This window comes from Giraffa tippelskirchi, chromosome 3, assembly GCF_054371585.1.
Source record: "Giraffa tippelskirchi isolate mGirTip1 chromosome 3, T2T-mGirTip1v1.2.pri, whole genome shotgun sequence".
Taxonomy (NCBI): Eukaryota; Metazoa; Chordata; class Mammalia; order Artiodactyla; family Giraffidae; genus Giraffa; species Giraffa tippelskirchi.
In genome coordinates this window covers 28,657,764-28,679,311 of record NC_137277.1, presented here as the reverse complement: position 1 = coordinate 28,679,311, position 21,548 = coordinate 28,657,764, and the positions used below count along the sequence as shown (strand labels likewise).

Here is a 21,548-nt window from a genome sequence, read left to right as displayed (position 1 = left end):
AAAGTTTAACAAATTTCTTAAAAGGCAGTAAGCTACAAGTTACCACTTAGAAATAGTCTGAGCACGTATTTTAAAATGTTTATTATTTAAAAGCTTGCATGGCACTGCCCAAGACAGGACTTCATGCACACTCACACACGAGACTGGACACACAAGAGTGCCACAAACACACCATGGCCAGCAGTTACTGTTGGAGGACCTACTGTCCTAGAAGACAGAGGTATTAAATGTAAGGTGGGATAAAGAACACAGCCAGCCAGGGACACCGAACGTGCAGAGTTAAAAACCACGATAAGAGTTAACGTTTGGGAGAAAAGTTCACTTAAAATTATAACGCTTTTCTTGATGTCCGGGACGATAGTGTGAATCTTCAGAATAAGAACATGAACCTGGCATCCTTTCCCTGCTCAGCTGGGACTGATGCCACTGTCCAGGTGAAGAGCTCACCTCCCATGCTGCACGTGTGACATATCGTTCTCATTGGTAGTTTGGGGCTGGGATGATTCCATTTCAGCCACGGTCAGTGAAGAGTCATTAAAATTCCCGCTGCGAGGACAGCAACAGCCAAAACTGCGGCCGCCCCGCCCTACACAATCAGCTGGGTTCTTGTCAGGATGTTGTGGCAGGGGCCGCCCTGATCAGCTGCGCAGTCTGGCTCTCGGGTCGGATGAGGTCCGGTAGGATGGCCCCAGCCGGTGCTTCTTTCTTCAGGATGGACAGATCTGTTTGTGGAGAACAGGGAGATGATATTTACTTACGTGGGAGTCTGAGTGAAGGCGTTCCTGGGTGTGACATGAGCCCACGTGGTCGTTGGTCACTGGCTGTTAACACACGGGCCACAGTAGCCACAACCCATCGGGGGCCTGGAGCCCGTCTCCTGGTCAGAGGGCAGGACTAGCCACATGGGCAGGCAGCAGAGGCTCCTGCACCAGTGACTCTGAGCTCCAGGCAGGAAAGACAGAAGTGAGAATACTAGAGGACACCCCCTCACCTATGGCGCTGGATATGGCCTCTTTGTCCCCTCACGTCCTGGCTTAAACCGGTGCCTGAGCACAAGTGTCAGAGGTAAACAAAGTACAGCCATGCTGGCCGGTTCCTTGGTCAGACTGTGGTTACGCTTCTGCGGGAGCTGCACTAGAAGTTTCGGCTCCGAGCACATTCTTGCTCAGTCCTGACAGTGACAGTGAACACGACACTAGAGACCACTGTCGTCCTCCCCAACGTCAGCTCATGAAAATAACAACACCCTGTACACTCACTGCCTCCGTGGACCACACTGAAGGGAGGGAGGACGTGACCTGTCACCATGAACAGTCATGAGGGCCCTGGAGCCTCGAGGTGGTCAGGACGTGGACAGTGGTGGTCTGTGCCCCTCGGCTCCTTCTCATGTCCCCGTATCCATGACACCTCCCCTTGGCCGACCTCCCACCATCTCACCCTGAACCTGACACAGTCGGCAGGGCTCATCCTTCAATCCAGAGACGCCCCGAGTGTCAGGATCCCGGTCCTCCACCCGCAGGACAGGCTCTGCCCCCACAGACCTCCCTGACCACAGACACTTAGCATCTGCTTCTCAGGAAACCATGGACCAAAGATCCTTAAGATGCTATAACTAGACAACAGATCAGAAAAAACGGGAAGCACTATTATTCTCCCAAGACAACCTCATGCGTTAGTTTCTAAGCTAACTCTCTCTCTGGCTGTGCCTGCTTAGCAGATGAGAAATTAGCTCTGTATTAAGAGGACACAGGTTTCCTTTGGCCCTCACTCTCACATCTGACACCTCTTCACTAGTCACAGTGCGTCCTGCTGCCCATGGGCTTCTTACCATCACCCTGGTAAGAGTCATTAAAATTCTTACCATCGCCTGCCCTGGGATCACAGCACCACCCCACCCCACCCCCTCCTCCAGGGGGCCCCGCGCTGGTACCTGCTCTGCTGCGCGTTTCCAGTCGATCCTCCAGATGTACACCAGGTAGAAGAGGGTTTGGAAGAAGACCATCAGCCCGGCCAGAGACCTGCGGGTGGGAAATGAGCAGCCCATTTAGGTGTTCGGCACTTCTGCTCCTACCACCATTGACATCCTTCGGCATCCACTGTGGAAACTGCAGTTAATATAACTTCCCAAAAGTGAAAGTCACTCAGTTGTGTCTGACTCTCTGACCCCATGGACTGTACAATCCATGGAATTCTCCAGGCCAGAATACTGGAGTGGGTAGCCTATCTCTTCTCCAGCGGATTTTCCCGACCCAGGAATCAAACCGGGGTCTCCCGCATTGCTGGTGGAATTCTTTGCCAACTGAACTACCAGGGAAGCCCTTATAACTTCCCTAAAGTTGTAGATAATTATGGACCAGGATCAGACTCAGGCTTCCCACTGACCTGTCAATGGCATTCAGTCCATCAATAAACACCCCCAAAACTGTTGGCTGCTTTATGTGGGGATTTAACCAGTATTTCCTGGCTTTGTTTGTGTCAAGTAGTGTATGAAGTGCTAGAAACAAAGAACAGAACACTGTTTGACATAAAGCGTAGCAATTTTTTTGGTCCATCTCCTAAAACAAAGAAAATAAAAGCAAAAATAAACAAATGGGGCCTAATGAAACTGAAGAGCTTTCACACAGCCAAGGAAATTATCAACAAAATGTAAAAAAACCTACTAAATGGGAGACAATATTTACAAATGATGTGACTGATACAGGGTTAACATCCACATATATAAATAGCTCATACAATTCAACATCAAAAAATGGGCAGAACTGAATAGAAATTTTTCCAGAGACGACTTGCAGATGACCAACAGGCACAGAAAATAGGCTCAGCGTTGTTAACCATCATCAGGGAAATGCAAATCAAAACCACAGTGAGATATCACCCATAACTATCAGAATGGCCATCATCAAAAAGAACTTAAGTGTTGGCGAGGATATGGAGAAAGGGAGCCCTCATGCACTGTTGGGAATGTAAGTGAGTGCAGCTACTGTGGAAAGCAGTACAGAGGTTCCTCAGAAAAACTAAAAATAAGATTGCCAAGTGATCCAGCAATTCCACTGCTGGATATGTATTTGAACAAAACAAAAACATTAATTCAGTAGGATCCATGCATGCCAGTGTTCATAGCAGCATTATTTACAACTGCCAAGATAAGGAAGCACCTAAGTATTTTATCAAAAGATGAATAAAGATGTGTGTGTATATATACATGATAGAATATTCCTCAGTGATAAAAAATGAAGAAATGAAATTCTGCCATTTGCAGCAAAATGGGTGGACTTAGAGGGCATTACGCTAAGTAAAGCATTCAGAGAAAGACATACTATGTGATATTACTTATATGTTGAATCTAAAAAATATAAGCAGTTAATATAACAAAAAAAAACCCAACCTGACTTACAGGTAGAACAAACTAGTAGTTAACCTGTGGGGAGAGAGAAGCAGGGAGGGGCAAGATAGGAGTAGGTGATTAAGAGGTACAAACTATTATATATAAAATAAGCTACAAGGAAATATTGTACAACACAGCTGCTGCTGCTGCTGCTGCGGCGGCGCTTCAGTCGTGTCAGACTCTGTGCAACCCCATAGACGGCAGCCCACCAGGCTCCACCATCCCTGGGATTCTCCAGGCAAGAACACTGGAGTGGGTTGTCATTTCCTTCTCCAAGGAATATAGTAAATACTTAGTGTTCCATTTATAGCTATTATAATCTTTAAAAGTTGTGAACTACTATATTATATACCTGTAACATAATATTATACATCATCTATATACATTATACATCATCTATATACATTATACATCATCTATATACATTATACATCATCTAACTTAAGTAAAAAGTTTTAAGAAATAAAGTACTACTAGAGGAGGATATAGAAAAAAATGTTAAAATCCTATTGTAGACATTCTTGCCAGAGAAATAAGGCATAAAAATTAGGAGCAAAACTGTTACTATTTACATGACATGTAATACATTTGACAAAATGCTCAACCATTTTTGTTGGAAACTTTGAATAAAGCAGACTCCATGGATATTTCTTGAGCATCATTAAGACATGCATACATGGATTTATTAATATGTGTTTACAGTGTGTGTGTGTTGTTGTTTAGTTGCTAAGTCGTGTCCGACTCTTCAACCCATGGACTGTAGCCCGCCAGGCTCCTCTGTCCATGGGATTTCCCAGGCAAGAATTCTGGGGTGGGTTGCCATTTCTCCTCCAGGGGATCTTCCCATGTATGTGTGTGTGTCAGGCCAAAATCGAGCATGCTACTTAGAGCTAGGGCTTCTGATATTTCTCTACTAAAGTCCTGAACAAGACAAGCATTTCCACTAACACCACAACAATTTATTCTACTACAGGCATTAGGCAAGAAAAGAAATGCATGGTATATCCTTTGATAAGGGGAATATAAAAGTATTATATGATTGTTTGCCTCAGTGGGTCTTCCCTGGTAGCTCAGTGGTAAGAATCCACCTGTCAGTGCCGGAGACACAGGTTCGATCCTTGGGTCTTTGACCCCTGGAAAAGGAAATGGCACCCTACCCCAGTGGGAAATCCCATGGACAGAGGAGCCTGGCAGGCTGTAATCCACAGAATCGGAAAGAGTAAGACACGATTTAGCAACTAAACAACAATGCCTGTAATACTCGGGAGTCAACTGAAAACTGCTTGAGGAATTCAGAATTTTAACAAGCTACATTCACATACAGTAGTTAACAGGCCTCATACATAGAAACAGCCACCACTTAGATTATATAATGGAAGGGAAGGCCTCCGTCTGCAATGGCAACAAAAGGATGGTATGTCCGGGCATAAACTTAACGAGAAAAAGGAAAATGATGAAAAGTACACTGAGCAGAGCCTAACATTTCCAAAATGCTCATCAAATATTTGTAAGAGCTGAGGTTGTCAGAGGGGCGCCCACTTTGTAAGAACACAGGTGTCCTCCAGGATCACCGGGCAGCTGGACCTAGAGATCTTCTGGTGCTATCCTGAGATGAAACCCGGGAGGGGAGAATTTCCCTAAGGAAGAAATGAAGTGTCTGGATAACAGAATCTGCCTCAAGCACCTCCCCTCTGCAGTCCCCCCAACAGGAAACTGGGTACTGAGCGAGACCCCCTTAATGAGCATAATGAATAGCACCTGAGTGGGTGCAGTGCTTGCTGCAGATGACAAACACTAAGATAAATGCCACAGCCCTTAAAAACTCACACCTCCTTGCCTCTGAAAGTGCGATAAGCCTGTGATCGCACAGTCAGAGCTGGTTAAGACTTGGCAGGCTGACCTGGGCAGAGTTCTCACCTGGGGGCCTGAACCAAGCCGTCAGTGAGAGCCTGCGAACATCTGGGCAGCCAGGAGCTTAGGTACCAACTCGGGTCCAGAGCTGAGAGCCCTGAGCACCAGGCTGAACCCCAGACCTTCCGAGGAGGAGAGTAGGGACAGGACAGCAAGATGATCATCCCTCGACCCTCAGGGAGTGCCTGCATCCCAAGAGCAAAAGGTGGGGAAAGTGCCAAAGAACAGAAAGGCATAAACACCAAGAGCCTGGGGTGAGCTCAGAGCAGACGGGGATTCTACCTGCTTATCTTTACATTCCCTGGGTCCCAGCACTGCCCAGGCTGCCATGCACAGGTGCCAGTGAGTCTGCGGGGTGAATGAGGGACTCAAACCTCAGGGGGAGACCATGTGCACCACGGTAACTAGAGTGGCTCTGGGGGCAACTGTCTGGGCTCAAATCTTGTCACCTGCTGTCTGTGAGACAAACTGCTTCACCTGTTCAGGCACCAGCTTTTCCAGGTGTCAGATGGAGCAAACGGGAGATGGTATCTGATGTCTTCATAAATTTCATAAACAACATAATGTACATAAACAGCGTATTTCTGCAAAGGCCCTTCAGGAAAAATTCTCTCGCATCCTGTAAATTATAACTACTCTTTTTTTTTTTTTTTTGACTGCACCGCATAGCCTGTAGGAATCTTGGTTCCCTGATCAGGGATCAAACTGGCACCTTCTGCATTGGAAAAGCAGGGTCTTACACTGGACCATCAGGGAAGTCCTATGTTATTTTTTAATTAAAAATAAAAGTACTGCTCTGTAATGACCTATTGTACAAAAAGAATACCTATATGTATATGTGTAACTGATTTGCTTTGATGTACAGTGGAAATCAACACAACATTGTAAATCAACTGTACTCCAATAAAAACTTTTAAAAAATAAGTAAATGAAATTGAAAATTAAAAATGTTAAAATCCTATTTTAGAACAATAAGGCTAGAAAAAATAAAGGGCATTAAAATTGGTAAAGGAGTAAAACTATTTCTGTTTGTATATGACATGACCCTATATATAGAAAATCCTGAAGAATTCATACACACAAAAATACTAGTACTAATTAATGAATTCAGCAAACTTACAAGATCAACAACAAAAATCGCCTGTGTTTTAATACACCAGCAAAGAATAATTTGAAAATGAAATTAAAATTTCAGGAGCATCCAAAAGAATAAAATATCTAGGAATAAATTTAACCAGGGAAGTCAAAGACATATACATTGAAAACTACAAAACATTGATGTAAGAAATTAAAGGCCTAAATAAATGGAAAGACAGTCAGTCTCTGTTCATGGGTTGGAAGACTTAAGATGGCAGTATTCTCTCCGAAGCAAACCAACAGATTCAATGCAATCCTAATAAAAACTTCAAAATTCTCCATAAAGCAATCTGAAGATTCAGTGCAACACTGATAAAAATTCTAGAATTACCTGGCAGTCCAATGGGTAAGGACTTGGCACTTTGACTGCTAAGGGTCCAGGTTCAATCCCTGGTTGGGGAACTAAGATCCCACAAGCTGTACAGCACAACCAAAAAAAAAAAAAACTTCCAGTGGCCTTTTAGGAAAAATGGAAAAGCTGATCTTGCATGGAACTGCAAGAGGCCCTGAATGGCCACAACAAAAAACTGAGAACAAACTTGGAAGATTGGAAGACTTCACTTTCTGATTTCAAAACGTACTACCTAGGAATCTGAAATATGATAAAAGTGAAAGTGAAGTTGCTCAGTCGTGTCCAACTCTGTGACCCCATGGAGTGTAGCCTACCAGGCTCCTCTGTCCATGGGATTTTCCAGGCAAGAGTACTGCAGTGGGTTGCCATTTACTTCTCCAGGGGATCTTCCCAACCCAGGGATCGAACCCAGGTCCCCTGCATTGCAAGCAGATGCTTTACCGTCTGAGCCGCCAGGGAAGCCCCATGACACAGAAGAACTTTCCTACAAAACAGAAACATACTTACAGACATACAGAAGAGATTTGGGGTTCCTAGGGGTGGGAGCCTCGGGAGTTTGGGATTAGCAGATGCAAACTCACATACAGGATGGATAAACAACAAGGACCTACTGTATAGCACAGGCGACTATATCCAATATCCTGGGATAAATCATAATGGAAAAGAAAATGAATGTTTCTGTTTGTATAACTGAGTCACTCTGCTGTAGAGCAGAAATCACAGCATTGTAAATCAACTCTACTTCAATAATAATTTTTTATAGAAACAACTTGCTGCACAGCTACAGTAATCCAGTGTTGTACTGACATGAGCCAGACAGAGACAAATAGAGCACAACAGAGTCCAGAAATAAACCCTCACATCTCTGGCCCACTGATTTTTGACAAGGGTGCCAAGACCATTCAACAGAGAAAGAACCTTTTCCAACAAACGGGGCTCACCTTGTCTAGTGATTCTAGACATGTCCCAGGTCTGAGCTACTGCGTCATGACTCAGGGAGTTGTTCCCAGCCAGCTCCCTCCAACCCATCGCTCACAGCGTTCACATCACTTAACCCAAATGGAGTAATTGTGTGATTACTTACTAGATCCTGATCTCATCCTGAGGGCAGGGTCATGTTTATTTTCCTCAAGTGGGCATTTCCAGTGTTTTTGTGTGCTTGATACACAAACTGTTCTTGTATACCAAATACACAAAGTGTAAATTCTATACACAAAATATTTAGGGAGGAAATAATTTTTCCTATTCCCCAAGGGTCACTTTGCAGATAACTGCTTTGTGTCTCAGTTTACCTTAACATGACAAGCAGGATCCGAGGCAAGTCACCTCGGACTTGGACACATACCTGTCATCCCACGATTGGCAGCAGACATCAGAGATGTTCCAGGGAGAGAACCACACATATAGTAAGCAGTGGCACTCAGGAGAGCACCCTGCTCCTCTCAGGACTCCAAGGTGCCCCAAAGGGAGGGAAAACAGCTGATGTTGCAGTCATTCATGTATCACCAGGTCAGGTCAGAACACCACCTGGCATTTCACACTCTTGAGTACAGTCACATATCCTATCTCAAAACAGGGCCCCGCCTTAGAGACAAAGGAGAATGTATGCTTCTAAAGTTACGTTAACAACAACTACAGCAGCTTTCATCAGAAGTCTGCTAGATAACAGCATTTAAATCTCTATTTAAATATAGTTCCTAAAGGGAACTCCCTGACAGTCTAGTGGTTAGGACTCTGCACTTTCACGACCAAGGGCCCAGGTTCAATTCCTGGTCAGAGAACCAAGATCCCGTGAACCTCATGGTTTGGCCAAAGAATAACCTATCAATTGACCAATTTTAAAAAATAAAAAATGAGAATAGTTCATAAGTTTTTAAAAAATGTAGAGGTTTCATGGATGGCACTCTCAGCAAAAACTAGACTGATATCATAGCTGGAAAATATTAATGCAATTGGGCTTCTAGAATGCCCACAGCCAGTAGGATGACAACTATCTCACTCTGTCACATTCTTGCCATAGCCAGTGTCACGGGCACCAGGTCTCCAGAGTGACTGAGACGCAGCAGAAAGATGGCAAGTGGACCCAGAAATCATGTCATGAGGACCCATCGCTAAACCAGGAATAAGCTTCACAGGATGACTCTAGGGTTCAGCAGAAGGGTCTTCAAATACCCATAAGCCTACAGAAGATCAGGCGGGAGAAGGATCTTCTCGTGGTCAGGACTGACTCCAAGGTAGCATGGCCTGCCTCGGAGGTGTCACCACATGGCCAGAGTTACACAGAGTGTCCGGGCCCAGACACAGTAGGGGAGGGAGGCCGGCTAGCCTGGGGCTCTCCTACTCCAGATGCCACACATCACGTCACCCACCTGTCGCTCCGTTGGCTCCAACCACGTGAAGCTAGAGCTCCCTGTTTTTGAAAATTAAATCATAGGCATTTAATTCAAAACCAGAAACACAAAGTGTGCTAATGTGGCAGACAGTAAAACCACAAGTACTCACAGCAAGCGCATCAAACAGATGAAAAGCAGCGAAGATCAGCATTACCTGGCTCACTAGGGAAATAATGTCCCTGTTGGAGGAAAAGAAAGTAGTCATGACTGGAAACCGATGGCTTTGTACAGTTGTGATTACCTGGCAGAGTGGCCAGTCCACCCACGCCAAACACTTCTTTCCTATTTGAGAAAATGAGGGCATCATAAAACCTCACTGGGCTTCCCTGCCAGTCAAGTGGTTAAGAATCTGCCTTGCGATGCAGGGGACACGGGTTCAATCCCCGGTCGAGGGTGATGGCACATGCCTTGGGACAACTAAGCCCATGTGCCGCTACTGCTGAAGCCTGAGTGCCCCAGGGGCTGCTGTCCAAGAGAAACACTGCAGTGAGAAGCCAGCCCACACACCACAACTAGAGGAAGCCCCTGGTGCACATCAATGAAGACCCAGCACAGCCAAAACAAACAAGGTAACAGTTCAGCCAAAGTCCATCAGGTAGAACGAGGCACAGTGGACACAGTCCTGCTCTAAGTGGAGCTGCGAGCACTGCCTTCAGGTCTGTATGAACTCAAGATGGTGGAGGCCCAAAATCACACAGCTTCCCCGACTCCCAGCTCCATTTCCTCAGCCCAAGGAGATGCCCCCGTCTGCACTTTGTCCTGGAAACTGCCCCCCGCCGTGGTAAGCCAGGCAATCACAGGCTCCTCTCAGTGTTACCCCTCGGATCCACGTGTGCCGCCTGTGGTCCAGAGTCTGAAAGCCATTTTTTACAAAATAGATTTTGTCTAGATTTTTAGCTGCTTAAGACGGGAGGGTAAATCTAGTTTCTGCTCCTCCAGCTGACCACCTCCTTAGTCCTGAGATTCTACATTTTAAACTCTGGTCTAAAATCAGTGACACGAGATGAGCACACTTTACAGCAGTAAAGCCAGATTTCTTCCTAAGCATAATCTGGGGCAACTGTGAAAATTATTGAGGCGTTTTCATCAAGATTTGGTTTATTCAGGACACTTATTAGTAACTATCTAAATAACTATGCAAACACATCATCACAGAAAACATTGTGAAATTCAACCTAAGATTGAGTCAGTGGTCTACGCAAACACTGCTCAGGTGATTCAGGAGGGCTTGCTGTCACAGCATGCCCTGGACAGGAAACCGCCTGTCTGGGGTGAGGTTTTTCCACACTCTGAGCACAAACACACTGAGCACAAGAGAAACCCCTCTTCGGTTTGATAAATGATTGGAGGGACGGAGGGGGTTTCCTCAGGCTTCCTTCATTCAAACCTGTTCAAGTTTAGCTCTGGTTCTCAATCCTGGCTGCACTACAGATTTTCCTGTAGAGTGAAATGCCACTCACCTCAGAGTCAGAAAAGTACAGTGAAGAAAGCAGGCATAAAATCTACAGTGTCCTTCCAGAAGATGTACATACTTGTCACTTGTAAATGCAGAGGCAACCACATCCTTTAAAGCAGCAAGTAAGATCCCATTACAAGGGCACAGACACCTGGAAGATACCGAAGAACCAACGGGAAATAAAAGTAATCCTAGTACCGACTTCTCATGGGACACCTGTGTCAATGACTTAAGAAATGTAAGTGTTTCTTCTGACTGTCCAGGAAAAGGCAGCTAAAGTCAGGTGATTCTAACTCCTTTTTCTCATAGAAAAGATGCTCAGTAAGATGACACAGTCGGCATCTTCTCTAACTGCTCAGACTCCAGAACATTCAGACTGCCCATGGGTCAGGTGTGCAGGGACCTGGAGGGCCGGGCACACAGATGCTCATCAGAAAGGAGCCTACACGTGGTCACAACTGCCTTTGCAATGATTTCCTTTAGGGCCCAGGAGAACAGTATTTAGTTGGCACCTGATAAGAGAAAATCATAATCAGGAGTTTTATTTAACTGAATAAACTGGAGACAACATAAAGAATAAAATTTCAGTTGAGTTTACGTATGTCAGCCAATTCCTGGAGAACTTGTGATACACAAATTTTAACCCAGATAAAACTCAGGAAGGCAGCCTTGAGCAGCATCACACTTACCATGCACAGGAGGGTGGTGACGCAGGAGTGTCGCCCCTGTACTTTGTTTCCCGCCGCCAGGGCATTTCCCCCCTGGACACTGGCCGCCACACCGAGGCCAGGGGTCACCTGGGAACGAATGACCACAAGTCACGAGAAGTTGGGTCCAAAAGCCAGAATACCAGCGCACTAGGGTCCACCTGCATGGAAACCTGAGATGCAGTCAGAGTTCCGGGATCCAGACCCGGTGCAGTGTGTCCTTGCTGTGTGATGTAAACAAGCGGCTCAGCCTCACTGGCTGTTACAGGCAGGTAACAGCTGCCCAGACCACTCCCCCGTCAAAGGCGGCCAAGTAGGGGCTTCCCTGGTGGTCCAGTGGTAGAATCCACCTTGCAGTGCAAGGGACACTGGTTTGATTTCTGGTCCAGGAAGATCCCACCTGCCATGGAGCAACTAAGCCCATGTACCACAATGACTGAGCCCCTGTGCTGCAACTACAAAGCCCATGCACCTAGAGCCTGTGCTTTGCAACAAGAGAAGCCACCGCAGTTAGAAGCCCGAGCCTTCAACAAAGCGTAGCCCCTGCTCACTGCGACTAGAGAATGCCCTCGTGCAGCAAGGAAGACCCGCCACAGCCAAAAAATAATATATATTTTTTTAAAAAGGGCAGCAGAGTAGGAACCTCTTGAAGATGCTGGGTATGAGGGCAAAGCACCTCCCTTATTAGCTAAACACACACTCTGAAAACTCCATTCAACCTTGCTACATTCTACAAGATTTAGTGAACTGTAAATACAGAAATACTATGTAAAAATTAAATGAACCAGGAGTTCCCTGGAGTCCAGTGATTAAGAATCTGCCTGCCAATGCAGAAACACAGGTTCAATCCCTGGTCTGGCAAGATTCCACATGCTGTGGGGCAACTAAGTGCCACAAATGGTAAGCCCACATGCTCTAGAGCCTGTGCTCCACAGGAAGAAAAGCCGCCACAAGGAGAAGCCCAAGGACCACAGCTAGAGAACAGGCCCTGCTTATTGCAAGTAAAGTCTGTGTGCAGCAACAAAGACCCAGTACAGCTAAAAATAATTTTTTTAAAAAAGAGATCCAGTTCAGTCGCTCAGTCATGTCCGACTCTTTGCAACCCCATGGACTGCAGCACCCCAGGCTTCCCTGTCCATCAGCAACTCCTGGAGCTTACTCAAACTCAAGTCCATCAACTTAGTGATGCCATCCAACCATCTCATCCTTTGTTGTCCCTTTCTCCTGCCTTCAGTCTTTCCCAGCATCAGAGACTTTTCCAGTGAGTCAGTTCTTCATATCAGGTGGCCACAGTATAGGAGCTTCAAAAAAAGAAGCCTTTTAAAAAATTAAATGACCCATGTGAAACAAGCACTCAGAACAAACCTGGCACTCTAGGAACATCGCAAAAACTGATGAAATCTGACCCCATCACACATTATGTGTCCAGCATTCCTTATGTCTAAATTACCCACTAAACTGAAGTATGGCCCTTCAGATGCCAAAACTTTAATAACTGATTATGGAAAACTGAAGCTCTAAGCTTGCCTGCTTTTTAAACAGACCATTACTCAACCTGCAGGATTATCTCTGTTGTCATCCTGTGACATGGTTGCTGCCCTTGGGGGCTGTTAGTGAAACATGGATGGTAGAATAAACTGGCTTTAATCTCACGTCAGAGTTCGCCAAGAGAACACACTGGTCATAGCAAACACCCTCTTCCAACAACACAAGAGAAGACTCTACACATGGACATCACCAGATGGTCAATACCGAAATCAGATTAATTATATTCTTTGCAGCCAAAGATGGAGAAGCTCTATACAGTCAGCAAAAACAAGACCGGGAGCTGACTGTGGCTCAGATCATGAACTCCTTATTGCCAAATTCAGACTTAAATTGAAGAAAGTAGAGAAAACCACTAGATCATTCAGGTATGACCTAAATCAAATCCCTTATGACTATACAGTGGAAGTGAGAAACAGATTCAAGGGATTAGATCTGATAGAGTGCCTGAAGAACTATGGATGGAGGTTTATGACATTGTACAGGAGGCAGTGATCAAGACATTCCCCAAGAAAAACAAATGCAAAAAGGCAAAATGGTCGTCTGAGGAGGCCTTATAAACAGCTATGAAAAGAAGAGAAGTGAAAGGCAAAAGAGAAAAGGAAAGATACACCCATCTGAATGCAGAGTTGCAAGGAGAGAGAAGAAAGCCTTCCTCAGTGATCAATGCAAAGAAATAAGAGAAAAACAATAGAATGGGAAAGACTAGAGATCTCTTCAAGAAAATTAGAGATACCAAGGGAACTTTTCATGCAAAGATGGGCACAATAACGGACTAAAATGGTATGGACCTAACAGAAGCAGACGATATTAAGAAGAGATTGCAAGAATACACAGAAGAACTATACAAAAAGATCTTTATGACCCAGATAATCATGATGGTGTGATCACTCGCTTAGAGCCAGACATCCTGAAATGCAAAGTCAAGTGGGCCTTAGGAAGCATCACTATGAACAAAGCTAGTGGAAGTGATGGAATTCCAGTTGAGCTATTTCAAATCCTAAAAGATGATGCTACAAAAGTGCTGCACTCAATATGCCAGCAAATTTGGACAACTCAGCAGTGGCCACAGGACTGGAAAAGGTCAGTTTTCATCCCAATCCCAAAGAAAGGCAATGCCAAAGAATGCTCAAACTACTGCACAATTGCACTCATTTCACATGCTAGCAAAGTAATGCTCAAAATTCTCCAAGCCAGGCTTCAACAGTACGTGAACCATGAACTTCCAGATGTTCAAGCTGGGTTTAGAAAAGGCAGAGGAGCCAGAGATCAGATTGCCAACATCCATTGGATCATTGAAAAAGCAAGAGAGTTCCAGAAAAACATCTACTTCTGCTTTATTGACTATGCCAAAGCCTTTGACTGGATCACAACAAACTGGAAAATTCTTCAAGAGATGGAAATACCAGACCACTTGACCTGCCTCCTGAGAAACCTGTATGCAAGTCAAGAAGCAACAGTTAGAACTGGACATGGAACAACAGACTGGTTCCAAATTGGGAAAGGAGTATGTCAAGGCTGTATATTGTTACCCTGCTTATTTAACTTATATGCAGAGTACATCATGAGAAATGCTGGACTGGATGAAGCACAGGCTGGATCTAGATTGCTGGGAGAAATATCAATAACCTCAGATACACAGATACCACCCTTATGGCAGAAAGTGAAGAACAACTAAATAGCCTCTTGATGAAAGTGAAAGAGGAGAGTGAAAAAGTAGGCTTAAAACTCAACATTCATAAAACTAAGATCATGGCATCTGGTCCCATCACTTCATGGCAAATAGATGAGGAAACAGTGGAAACAGTGGCAGACTTTTTTGGGGGGGCTCCAAAGTCCCTGCAGATGGTGACTGCAACCATGAAATTAAAAGATGCTTACTCCTTGGAAGAAAAGATATGACCAACCTAGACAGCTTATTAAAAAGCAAAGACGTTACTTTGCCAACAAAGGTCTGTCTAGTCAAAGCTATGGTTTCTCCAGTAGTCATGTATGGATGTGAGAGTTGGACTATAAAGAAAGTTGAGCGCCAAAGAATTGATGCTTGTGAACTGTGGTGTTGGAGAAGACTCTTGAGGGTCCCTTGGGCTGCAAGGAGATCCAACCAGTCCATCCTAAAGGAAATCAGTTCTGAATATTCATTGGAAGGACTGATGCTGCAGCTAAATTCCAATACTTTGGCCCCCTGATGTGAAGAACTGACTCATTGGAAAAGACCCCGATGCTGGGAAAGATTGAAGGCGGGAGGAGAAGGGGATGACAGAGGATGAGATGGTTGGATGACATCACCGACTCAATGGACATGAGTCTGAATAAACTCCAGGAGTTGGTGATGGACAGGGAAGCCTGGCGTGCTGCAGTCCATGGGGTTGCAAAGAGTTGGACGTGACTGAACTGAAGTGAATCTCATGTCTGCTTGTAATAATTTACACATCAGCTTTAACTTCTTGTTCCTACTAGAGGCAGCATCCTCCAAAGAACCATCTAATTTGTTGTTGTTGGAGAGCCAACTTAAGTTGATAAAAACATATGTATTAAAAATCATTAAGATTAAGAATCTGAGAAACAATGGACCTGACTATATAAAAATTTACAAGACTTGTGGGTCCAAAGTATATGTATTGGCTTCAGCTCATGATGAATGGACAGCTCACATGCTTAACCCCCTTTCTTCCCAAAATGCACAAAAATGTCAGTAAAGATGCTTAACAGAAACGAAATCCATTAACAACACTGAACATAAGGGAGCAGCCGAGGTTCAGCAAGAGGCAAGGACCAGAGAAAAGAAAGCTAGGTCCCACCACTTCTTCCCAGGGGAGCCCCAGGAGGCAGTGGTAAGTGGTGCTGGGGACTCACTTCTGGGTCACAGGCAGCTCAGCCAGACCCCACTGCTGACCACCCCTCCCTTGAGGTCACTGCACAGAGACTGGGTGAACAGAAAAGCAAAGTGCCAGAGCTCCCTGGTGTGAGCACCTCAGAGCTAAGCCCTTCTCATCCTGGGGGATGGAAGGTGGGGTGAGATGGTGGGGGAGGGCACGGCTGCTGCTCTCTGCCCCGCCCCCGACATAAACCCTAAAGTAAAGACATCACGGGACCAAGCCCACCTCTGTACTGAGCTGCTCGCTGAGCCTTCCTATGTAGTAGAGAGGTCCGCTGGAGAAAAATCCACAAACAACAGGACAGGAAAGCCATGTCAGCCATTCAGTTTATAAATCAACGCATTTTCCTTTTCTTGCCTAATTGCACAGGTTAGAATCTCTAATACAATGTTATTATTGCTGAATATAATATCATTATTATCACTTCAGTCCTCTTCTGATCTCTCTCATCAGTGTCTGAATTCTGCATCCCCACCAGTAGAGCCTCTCCCTGTGGAATTCCTAGTATATGTAAAACAGGTCTCCATCTTTCACATATTCCAGCTCTACTACTTCTCCTCATTGGTATTTATTGTGGCAAAATACATGTAATGTGAAACTCACCATGTTAGCCATTTCTCCGCTTCTTACTCCAGTCATGACTATATGGTGTATTGTTTTAACATCATAACCATTCCATTTTAAAGTTCATACTTCAAGACTTCCATGGTGGTCCAGTGGCTAAGACTCCACACTCCCAATGCGAGGGGGCCCAGGTTCACAGAGTTGGGGCAAAAGCTCCGAGACATCTCTGCCTTCTTAGAAGAGAGAAAGATGAAGCATGTCAATCTCTCAAACAGTTTCATATTGAATAAAAAGTCACACATGAGCCTTTTTTGGGTAAACAGATGCACTTTTGTGTTACTCTTCCTCTACAGCTTCAGGACTGGTTACTAGATTCAAGTCAAGTTACCAGTCAGAGACAGATGGCTTTGCTTCAAGTCAGCCCAGTCCTGACATCACAGTTTCCCTCCCAGCAGCCTGTGTGATAGAAGGTGCGCAGGACTGCTGCTATATCTCTTGGAGCCTGTTGTGCTTGTCTGGGGCACGGGCTTCCACCACAGGGTGTGCGCGGTATGAGTCTACAAGAGAAACTCCCTAAGATCAGCATCAAGAAAGGCTGTAAAAGAATGGAATTAGAACACTTCCTAACTCCATACACGCAGATAAACTTAGAACGGATTAAAGACCTAAATGTAAAGCCAGGAACTATAAAACTCTCAGAGGAAAACATAGGCAGAACACTGACATAAATCACAGCAAGATCCTCTTTGACCCACCTCCTAGAGTAATGGAAATAAAAACAAGTGGGACCTAATTAAAAGCTTCTGCACAGCAAAGGAAACTATTATAAACAAAATTAAAAAACAACCCTCAGAGGAGGGAGGTTCAAAGGGGAGGGGATATGTATATACCTATGGCTGATTCATGTTGAGGTTTGACAGAAAACAGCAAAATTCGGTAAAGCAATTATCCTTCAATAAAAAATTAAAAACAAACAACCCTCAGAATGGGAGAAAGTAATTGCTAATGAAACAACTGACAAAGGATTAATCTCCAAAATATACAAGGAGCTCATGCAGCTCAATACCAGAAAAACAACCCAATCAAAAAATGGGCAGAAGACCTAAACAGACATTTCTCCAGAAGACATACAGGTGACCAACAAACACATGAAAAGATGCTCAACATCGCTCATTATTAGAGAAATGCACATCAAATCTACAATGAGGTATCACTTCACACTGGTCAGAATGGCCATCATCAAAAATCTATAAACAATGAATGCTGGAGAGGGTGTGGAGAAAAGGGAACCCTCTCACACTATTGGTGGAAATGTAAATTCATATAGCCACTATGAAGAACAATATGTAGATTCCTTTAAAAACTAGGAATAAAACTACCATATGACCCAGGAATCCCACTACTGGGTGTATACTCTGAGAAAACCATAACTGAAAAAGACCCATATACTCCAGTGTTCACTGCAGCACTATTTATAGCTAGGACATGGAAGCACCCTAGATATCTGTTGACAGATGAATAGGTAAAGAAATTGTGGTACATGTGTATGATGAAATATTTCTCAGCCATAAAAAAGAATGTATTTGAGTCAGTTTTAATGAGGTGGATGAACCTAGAGCCAGTTATACAGAGTGAAGTAATCAGAGAAAAACAAGTATCGTACATCAATGCATATATATGGAATCTAGAAAAAATGAACCTATTTCAGGGCAGGAATAGAGACACCCACATAGAGAACAGACTTGTGGACACAGTGGGGCAAGGAGAGAGTGGAAGGAACTGGGAGAGTAGTACTGAAACATACATTAGCATGTGTAAAACAGATAGCTGGTGGGAAGTTGCTATAATAGAGCTCAACCTAGTGCTCTGTGACAACCTAGAGGGATGGGATGGTGAGGGGTGTTCAAGAAGGAGGGAACATATGAGTACTTATGGCTGATTTGCATTGTTGTATGACAGAAATCAACATACTACTGTAAAACAATTATCCAATTAATCATTAAGCAATTAAAATTTAAAAAGCACAAAAAACCACAAATTTTGGGGGAAAAAAAGGCTCTGGTCCATGATAGGTGGCTCAGGGACACTTGGGGGACCCACGGGGTGGGGGTTCAGGGTAGATTTTCAGCTTCTCAGATGCCAGTTACCCCACTTGCTGCATCTTCCATCTGTGTGCCTTGGACCCGATTCTACCAAGCCAGTGATTATCCTTCTGCCTTGAAAGTATTTTTATAAACCAACTCAAATGCTTTGTGGAGCAAGGTGGGTATATAGAAATGTTCTCTTATCTTCAAACACTCTTGTAAACCCTGTCATAATATATTCAGAATTTTCTCACAAGGTAAAAAAAGAAAACATGTTAACTGTGTCTGGCTTTCATAAATAGTTTTCTCAAAATGAGCCTACTCTCTCCCTAGCAATTCGCTATCTTGCCACTCACTGCCCAAGGGAGGACAGGCACAGAAACTTCTTATCCGAGACCGTGTGCACAGAAACACCTGCCTTTGCAACATACCTGCTTCCCACACACTCTTTTCAGGCCTATCTGTATAATTTTAGGTTTGTATTTGCTGCATTACTGAGACGTAGTGTAGACTTTCTGGCAAGGGATGTAAGTGGACAGAAGCCAGAGGGGAGTGGACAAGAGACAAGTTTTTATAGAAAATGAGACCTGGAGACCTTTATCATAATTCAGCAGGTCTAGTTAAAGAGAAGGGGCTGGAGGAGAGCAGACGGTTCTGTGCCCAGGTGGCAGGCTGGTCTCAAAGAGGAGAGCGATGGTCCAGGTGGCAGTTCTGAAGGAAGAGGAAGAAGGGGCGGTCAGGCACTGACTGGCCCTAGGTTCTGGGAGGGGACCAAGTGGGGGGCTGCAGAGGGAGGAAGGATGAAGGGATCAGGGCGCAGAAGACCCCATGAGGGCAGAGGCCAGGAGACACAGGTGTGAAGACTAGACAGGGCTCCAGGAATAAAAGGAGGTGAGCGGGGGTGTAAAGTTCAAAGCTTCTACTGTGGGTGCAAGTTGAGGGCTGGGAATGTGCAGGGTGGGGGACCCAAACTGGATTCAGGGGTTCTGGAAGCCAGTGAGATGGAGAGAGGTGGACCAACACAGCCAAGGAGACAGGCACTCGGGTCCTGAGGGTGTCAGTGAACATAGAAGAGGCCACCCAGAGATCATCAGTGAGGAAAAGTATAGGATGGTGTACTGGATGGACTGTCCAGAAATGGATGCTGGGAAAAGGGAGTCCACGTGCAAAAGAATGAAACTGGACCCCTACGTCACACCACACACACAATCAACTTACAATGGGTGAAAGAGCTGAAACCATAAAACTGGAAGAAAACTTGGGCAGTAAGTTTTTTGGGATCTGACACCAAAATCAAAGGCACCAAGTAAAAATAACCGAGATTACATAAATCTAAAAGCTTCTGCACAGCAAAGGAAACCATCAACAAAATGAAAAGGCAACCTACCAAATGGGTTCACAATAACAGACCTGAAAATAAAACGTCTGATTCCATGTACCAAGGTTGTCATGATTTAGAGCTGTACACCCATCTAGGTGGGGACAGAAGGGACATTTTCTGAGACTGGGAAAGACCACCTGCCATCACCAGCAGGAGTTTCTCACCTTCTTTGAAGTCCTTGATGAAATGCAGGAGACAGGCAGCTGTCCACGATTTCACCAAAAAAAAAAAGCACGGATGTTATGGTGGTTTCTTGGTTTTGGCCATACCATTTAGCGTGTGAGATTTTAGTTCCCCAACCAGGGATTGAACCCATGCCCTCTGTAGTGAAAGGGCAGAGTCCTAATCACTGGACCACCAGGGAACTCCCCCAAATGCAGATCTTCAAAGAAGGTATAATTTCAATCCATGGCGGATGGGAGACAACTTTACTATGAGGCTGAAATAGTGTGGCCTTAGTGAACTAGCAGGAGAAGGGGACAACAAGAGGGTGGGATGGTTGGATGGCATCATCGACTCAATGGACATGAGTTTGGGTAAACTCTGGGAGTTGGTGATGGACAGGGAGGCCTGGCGTGCTGTGGTTAATGGGGTTGCAAAGAGTCCCACACGACTGAGCCACTGAACTGAACTGAGTCAACTAATTCTAACTAATGGCAGCCAGCCTAGATGTAGATAAGTTACCTAGTTTACCTTCATAATAAAGGGGAAAATGTGGTTCTTCCTGCTCTACCTGCAGAGTTGTCTCCCGGCTACAAATTTCTTGCATAATTAGAGGTGGGTCCCCTGGGGCTGGTTTGAGAGTAAGGAAAACATCTTTCCTAAAGAGGGACGGGGGTGGGGTGGGGGAGGTAGGGAGAGCGGGGACACGGGGTGACCGCGAAGAGGAGAACCGCCGGGGTGGGGGCGGGCTGCGCACTCACCACGGGGCCAGCGAGCGCCGCCAGCCCCGCCGTCTCGGCCCCACGTGGGGCGGCAGCGGTCCTCGCAGGGCCTGCAGGCGTTCGCGCCAGCGGGGCGCCGCGGGGGTGTGGGTGGCAGAGGGGGCAGGGGTGACTATGCTGGCGCAGAGGGGCCTGAGCTCAGGCGCGTTCGTTGGCCCAGGGAGCGCGTGGGTGGCGGGGCAGGGGGTCGGGTGAGGAGAGGGCTCCACCTCCGCCAGCCCCCGCCCCCCGCCGCGGCCGACTGGGGCGGGGGGGGGGGGAACCCTCGCAGTTCCGTGACCCCCGGGGCTCGGTGCAGAGGCGTCCTTCGTGGGAAAAGTACTGGAAGAGAGGGGACCTGGAGTCAGCATTCACCTGCCCCCTGCCGAGTCAAAGCATTTTCTCCTGGGGTGAAAAGCATTTTCACCTGCTCCAGGTGCCAGCAGTTTGCAGCTCGTTGGACTTGGCGGGCGCGGGATGGGGAGGGCACGACAAACCAGGACGGGGACATTGCTGGGGCCCCCATCGCGAGGTCCCCCTTGGGTGCAGCCTTCCACTGGAAGATGGCCTTCCTCTTACCGACCCAAGAGGAATGAGGGCCTTAAGAGAACTGCCCCCCCCGCCCCACCCCCAACACACACTGAAAACCTGCCCCAGGGTGTCTTCATTCAAGAGGCACTCACTTTTCTCCTTTCTGGGTTACCTGGTCTTTCCCGGCAAAGGCCAGGCCTGGCTGTTGGTCCCCACCCCGAAGGCAGCGATCTTAGTAGGTCCTGAGGCTCGCTTGGCTAACAGCACACCTCCCCCACCCCCACCCCCAGGCTGCATCCA

At 45.8% G+C, this 21,548-nt stretch overlaps 1 protein-coding gene and 1 long non-coding RNA gene across 6 annotated transcripts in view; one reads left to right on the top strand and one right to left on the bottom strand.

The window, feature by feature from the left end:
* LOC145543130 (uncharacterized) overlaps nt 1-4,046 on the top strand; it is a 32,087-nt gene extending 28,041 nt beyond the window's left edge. The window contains exon 4 of the long non-coding RNA XR_014080455.1: nt 1,913-4,046. This is a non-coding gene — a long non-coding RNA (uncharacterized LOC145543130). The remainder of the gene's footprint in view (nt 1-1,912) is intronic.
* Nucleotides 65-21,155, bottom strand: LOC145543128 (multidrug and toxin extrusion protein 2-like). Of its 5 annotated transcripts, XR_014080452.1 has the most exons (9): nt 20,718-20,911; nt 19,959-19,997; nt 16,369-16,562; nt 11,324-11,431; nt 10,639-11,146; nt 7,293-9,357; nt 7,100-7,202; nt 1,931-2,018; nt 65-722 (listed from the first exon to the last, which is right to left on the bottom strand). XR_014080452.1 is itself a non-coding variant. In XM_081583636.1 (8 exons), the coding sequence occupies exons 4-8, from the start codon at nt 11,386-11,388 to the stop codon at nt 610-612; spliced, it is 483 nt and encodes a 160-aa protein (XP_081439762.1). In that variant the 5' UTR covers nt 11,389-11,431; nt 16,369-16,562; nt 19,959-19,997; nt 20,718-21,155; the 3' UTR covers nt 65-609. The 5 variants fall into 5 exon arrangements, 2 of the variants coding, with proteins under 2 accessions (XP_081439762.1, XP_081439763.1); XR_014080453.1 differs by lacking the exon at nt 7,100-7,202 and having other exon boundaries at nt 9,288-9,357; nt 20,718-20,951; XM_081583636.1 differs by lacking the exon at nt 7,100-7,202 and having other exon boundaries at nt 9,288-9,357; nt 10,639-10,785; nt 20,718-21,155.
* Between the last annotated feature and the right edge of the window lie 393 nt (nt 21,156-21,548).

Excerpts from the sequence above, each read along its gene's own strand:
- LOC145543128 (XM_081583636.1), bottom strand. The coding sequence starts at position 11,388 with ATGCCCTGGCGGCGGGAAACAAAGTACAGGGGCGACACTCCTGCGTCA. Across the intron at positions 10,786-11,323 it reads TCACCACCCTCCTGTGCATG|GTGTCTGTGCCCTTGTAATG; the intron begins GTAAGTGTGATG and ends GGTATCTTCCAG. Across the intron at positions 9,358-10,638 it reads TGTACTTTTCTGACTCTGAG|GGACATTATTTCCCTAGTGA; the intron begins GTGAGTGGCATT and ends TTCCTCCAACAG.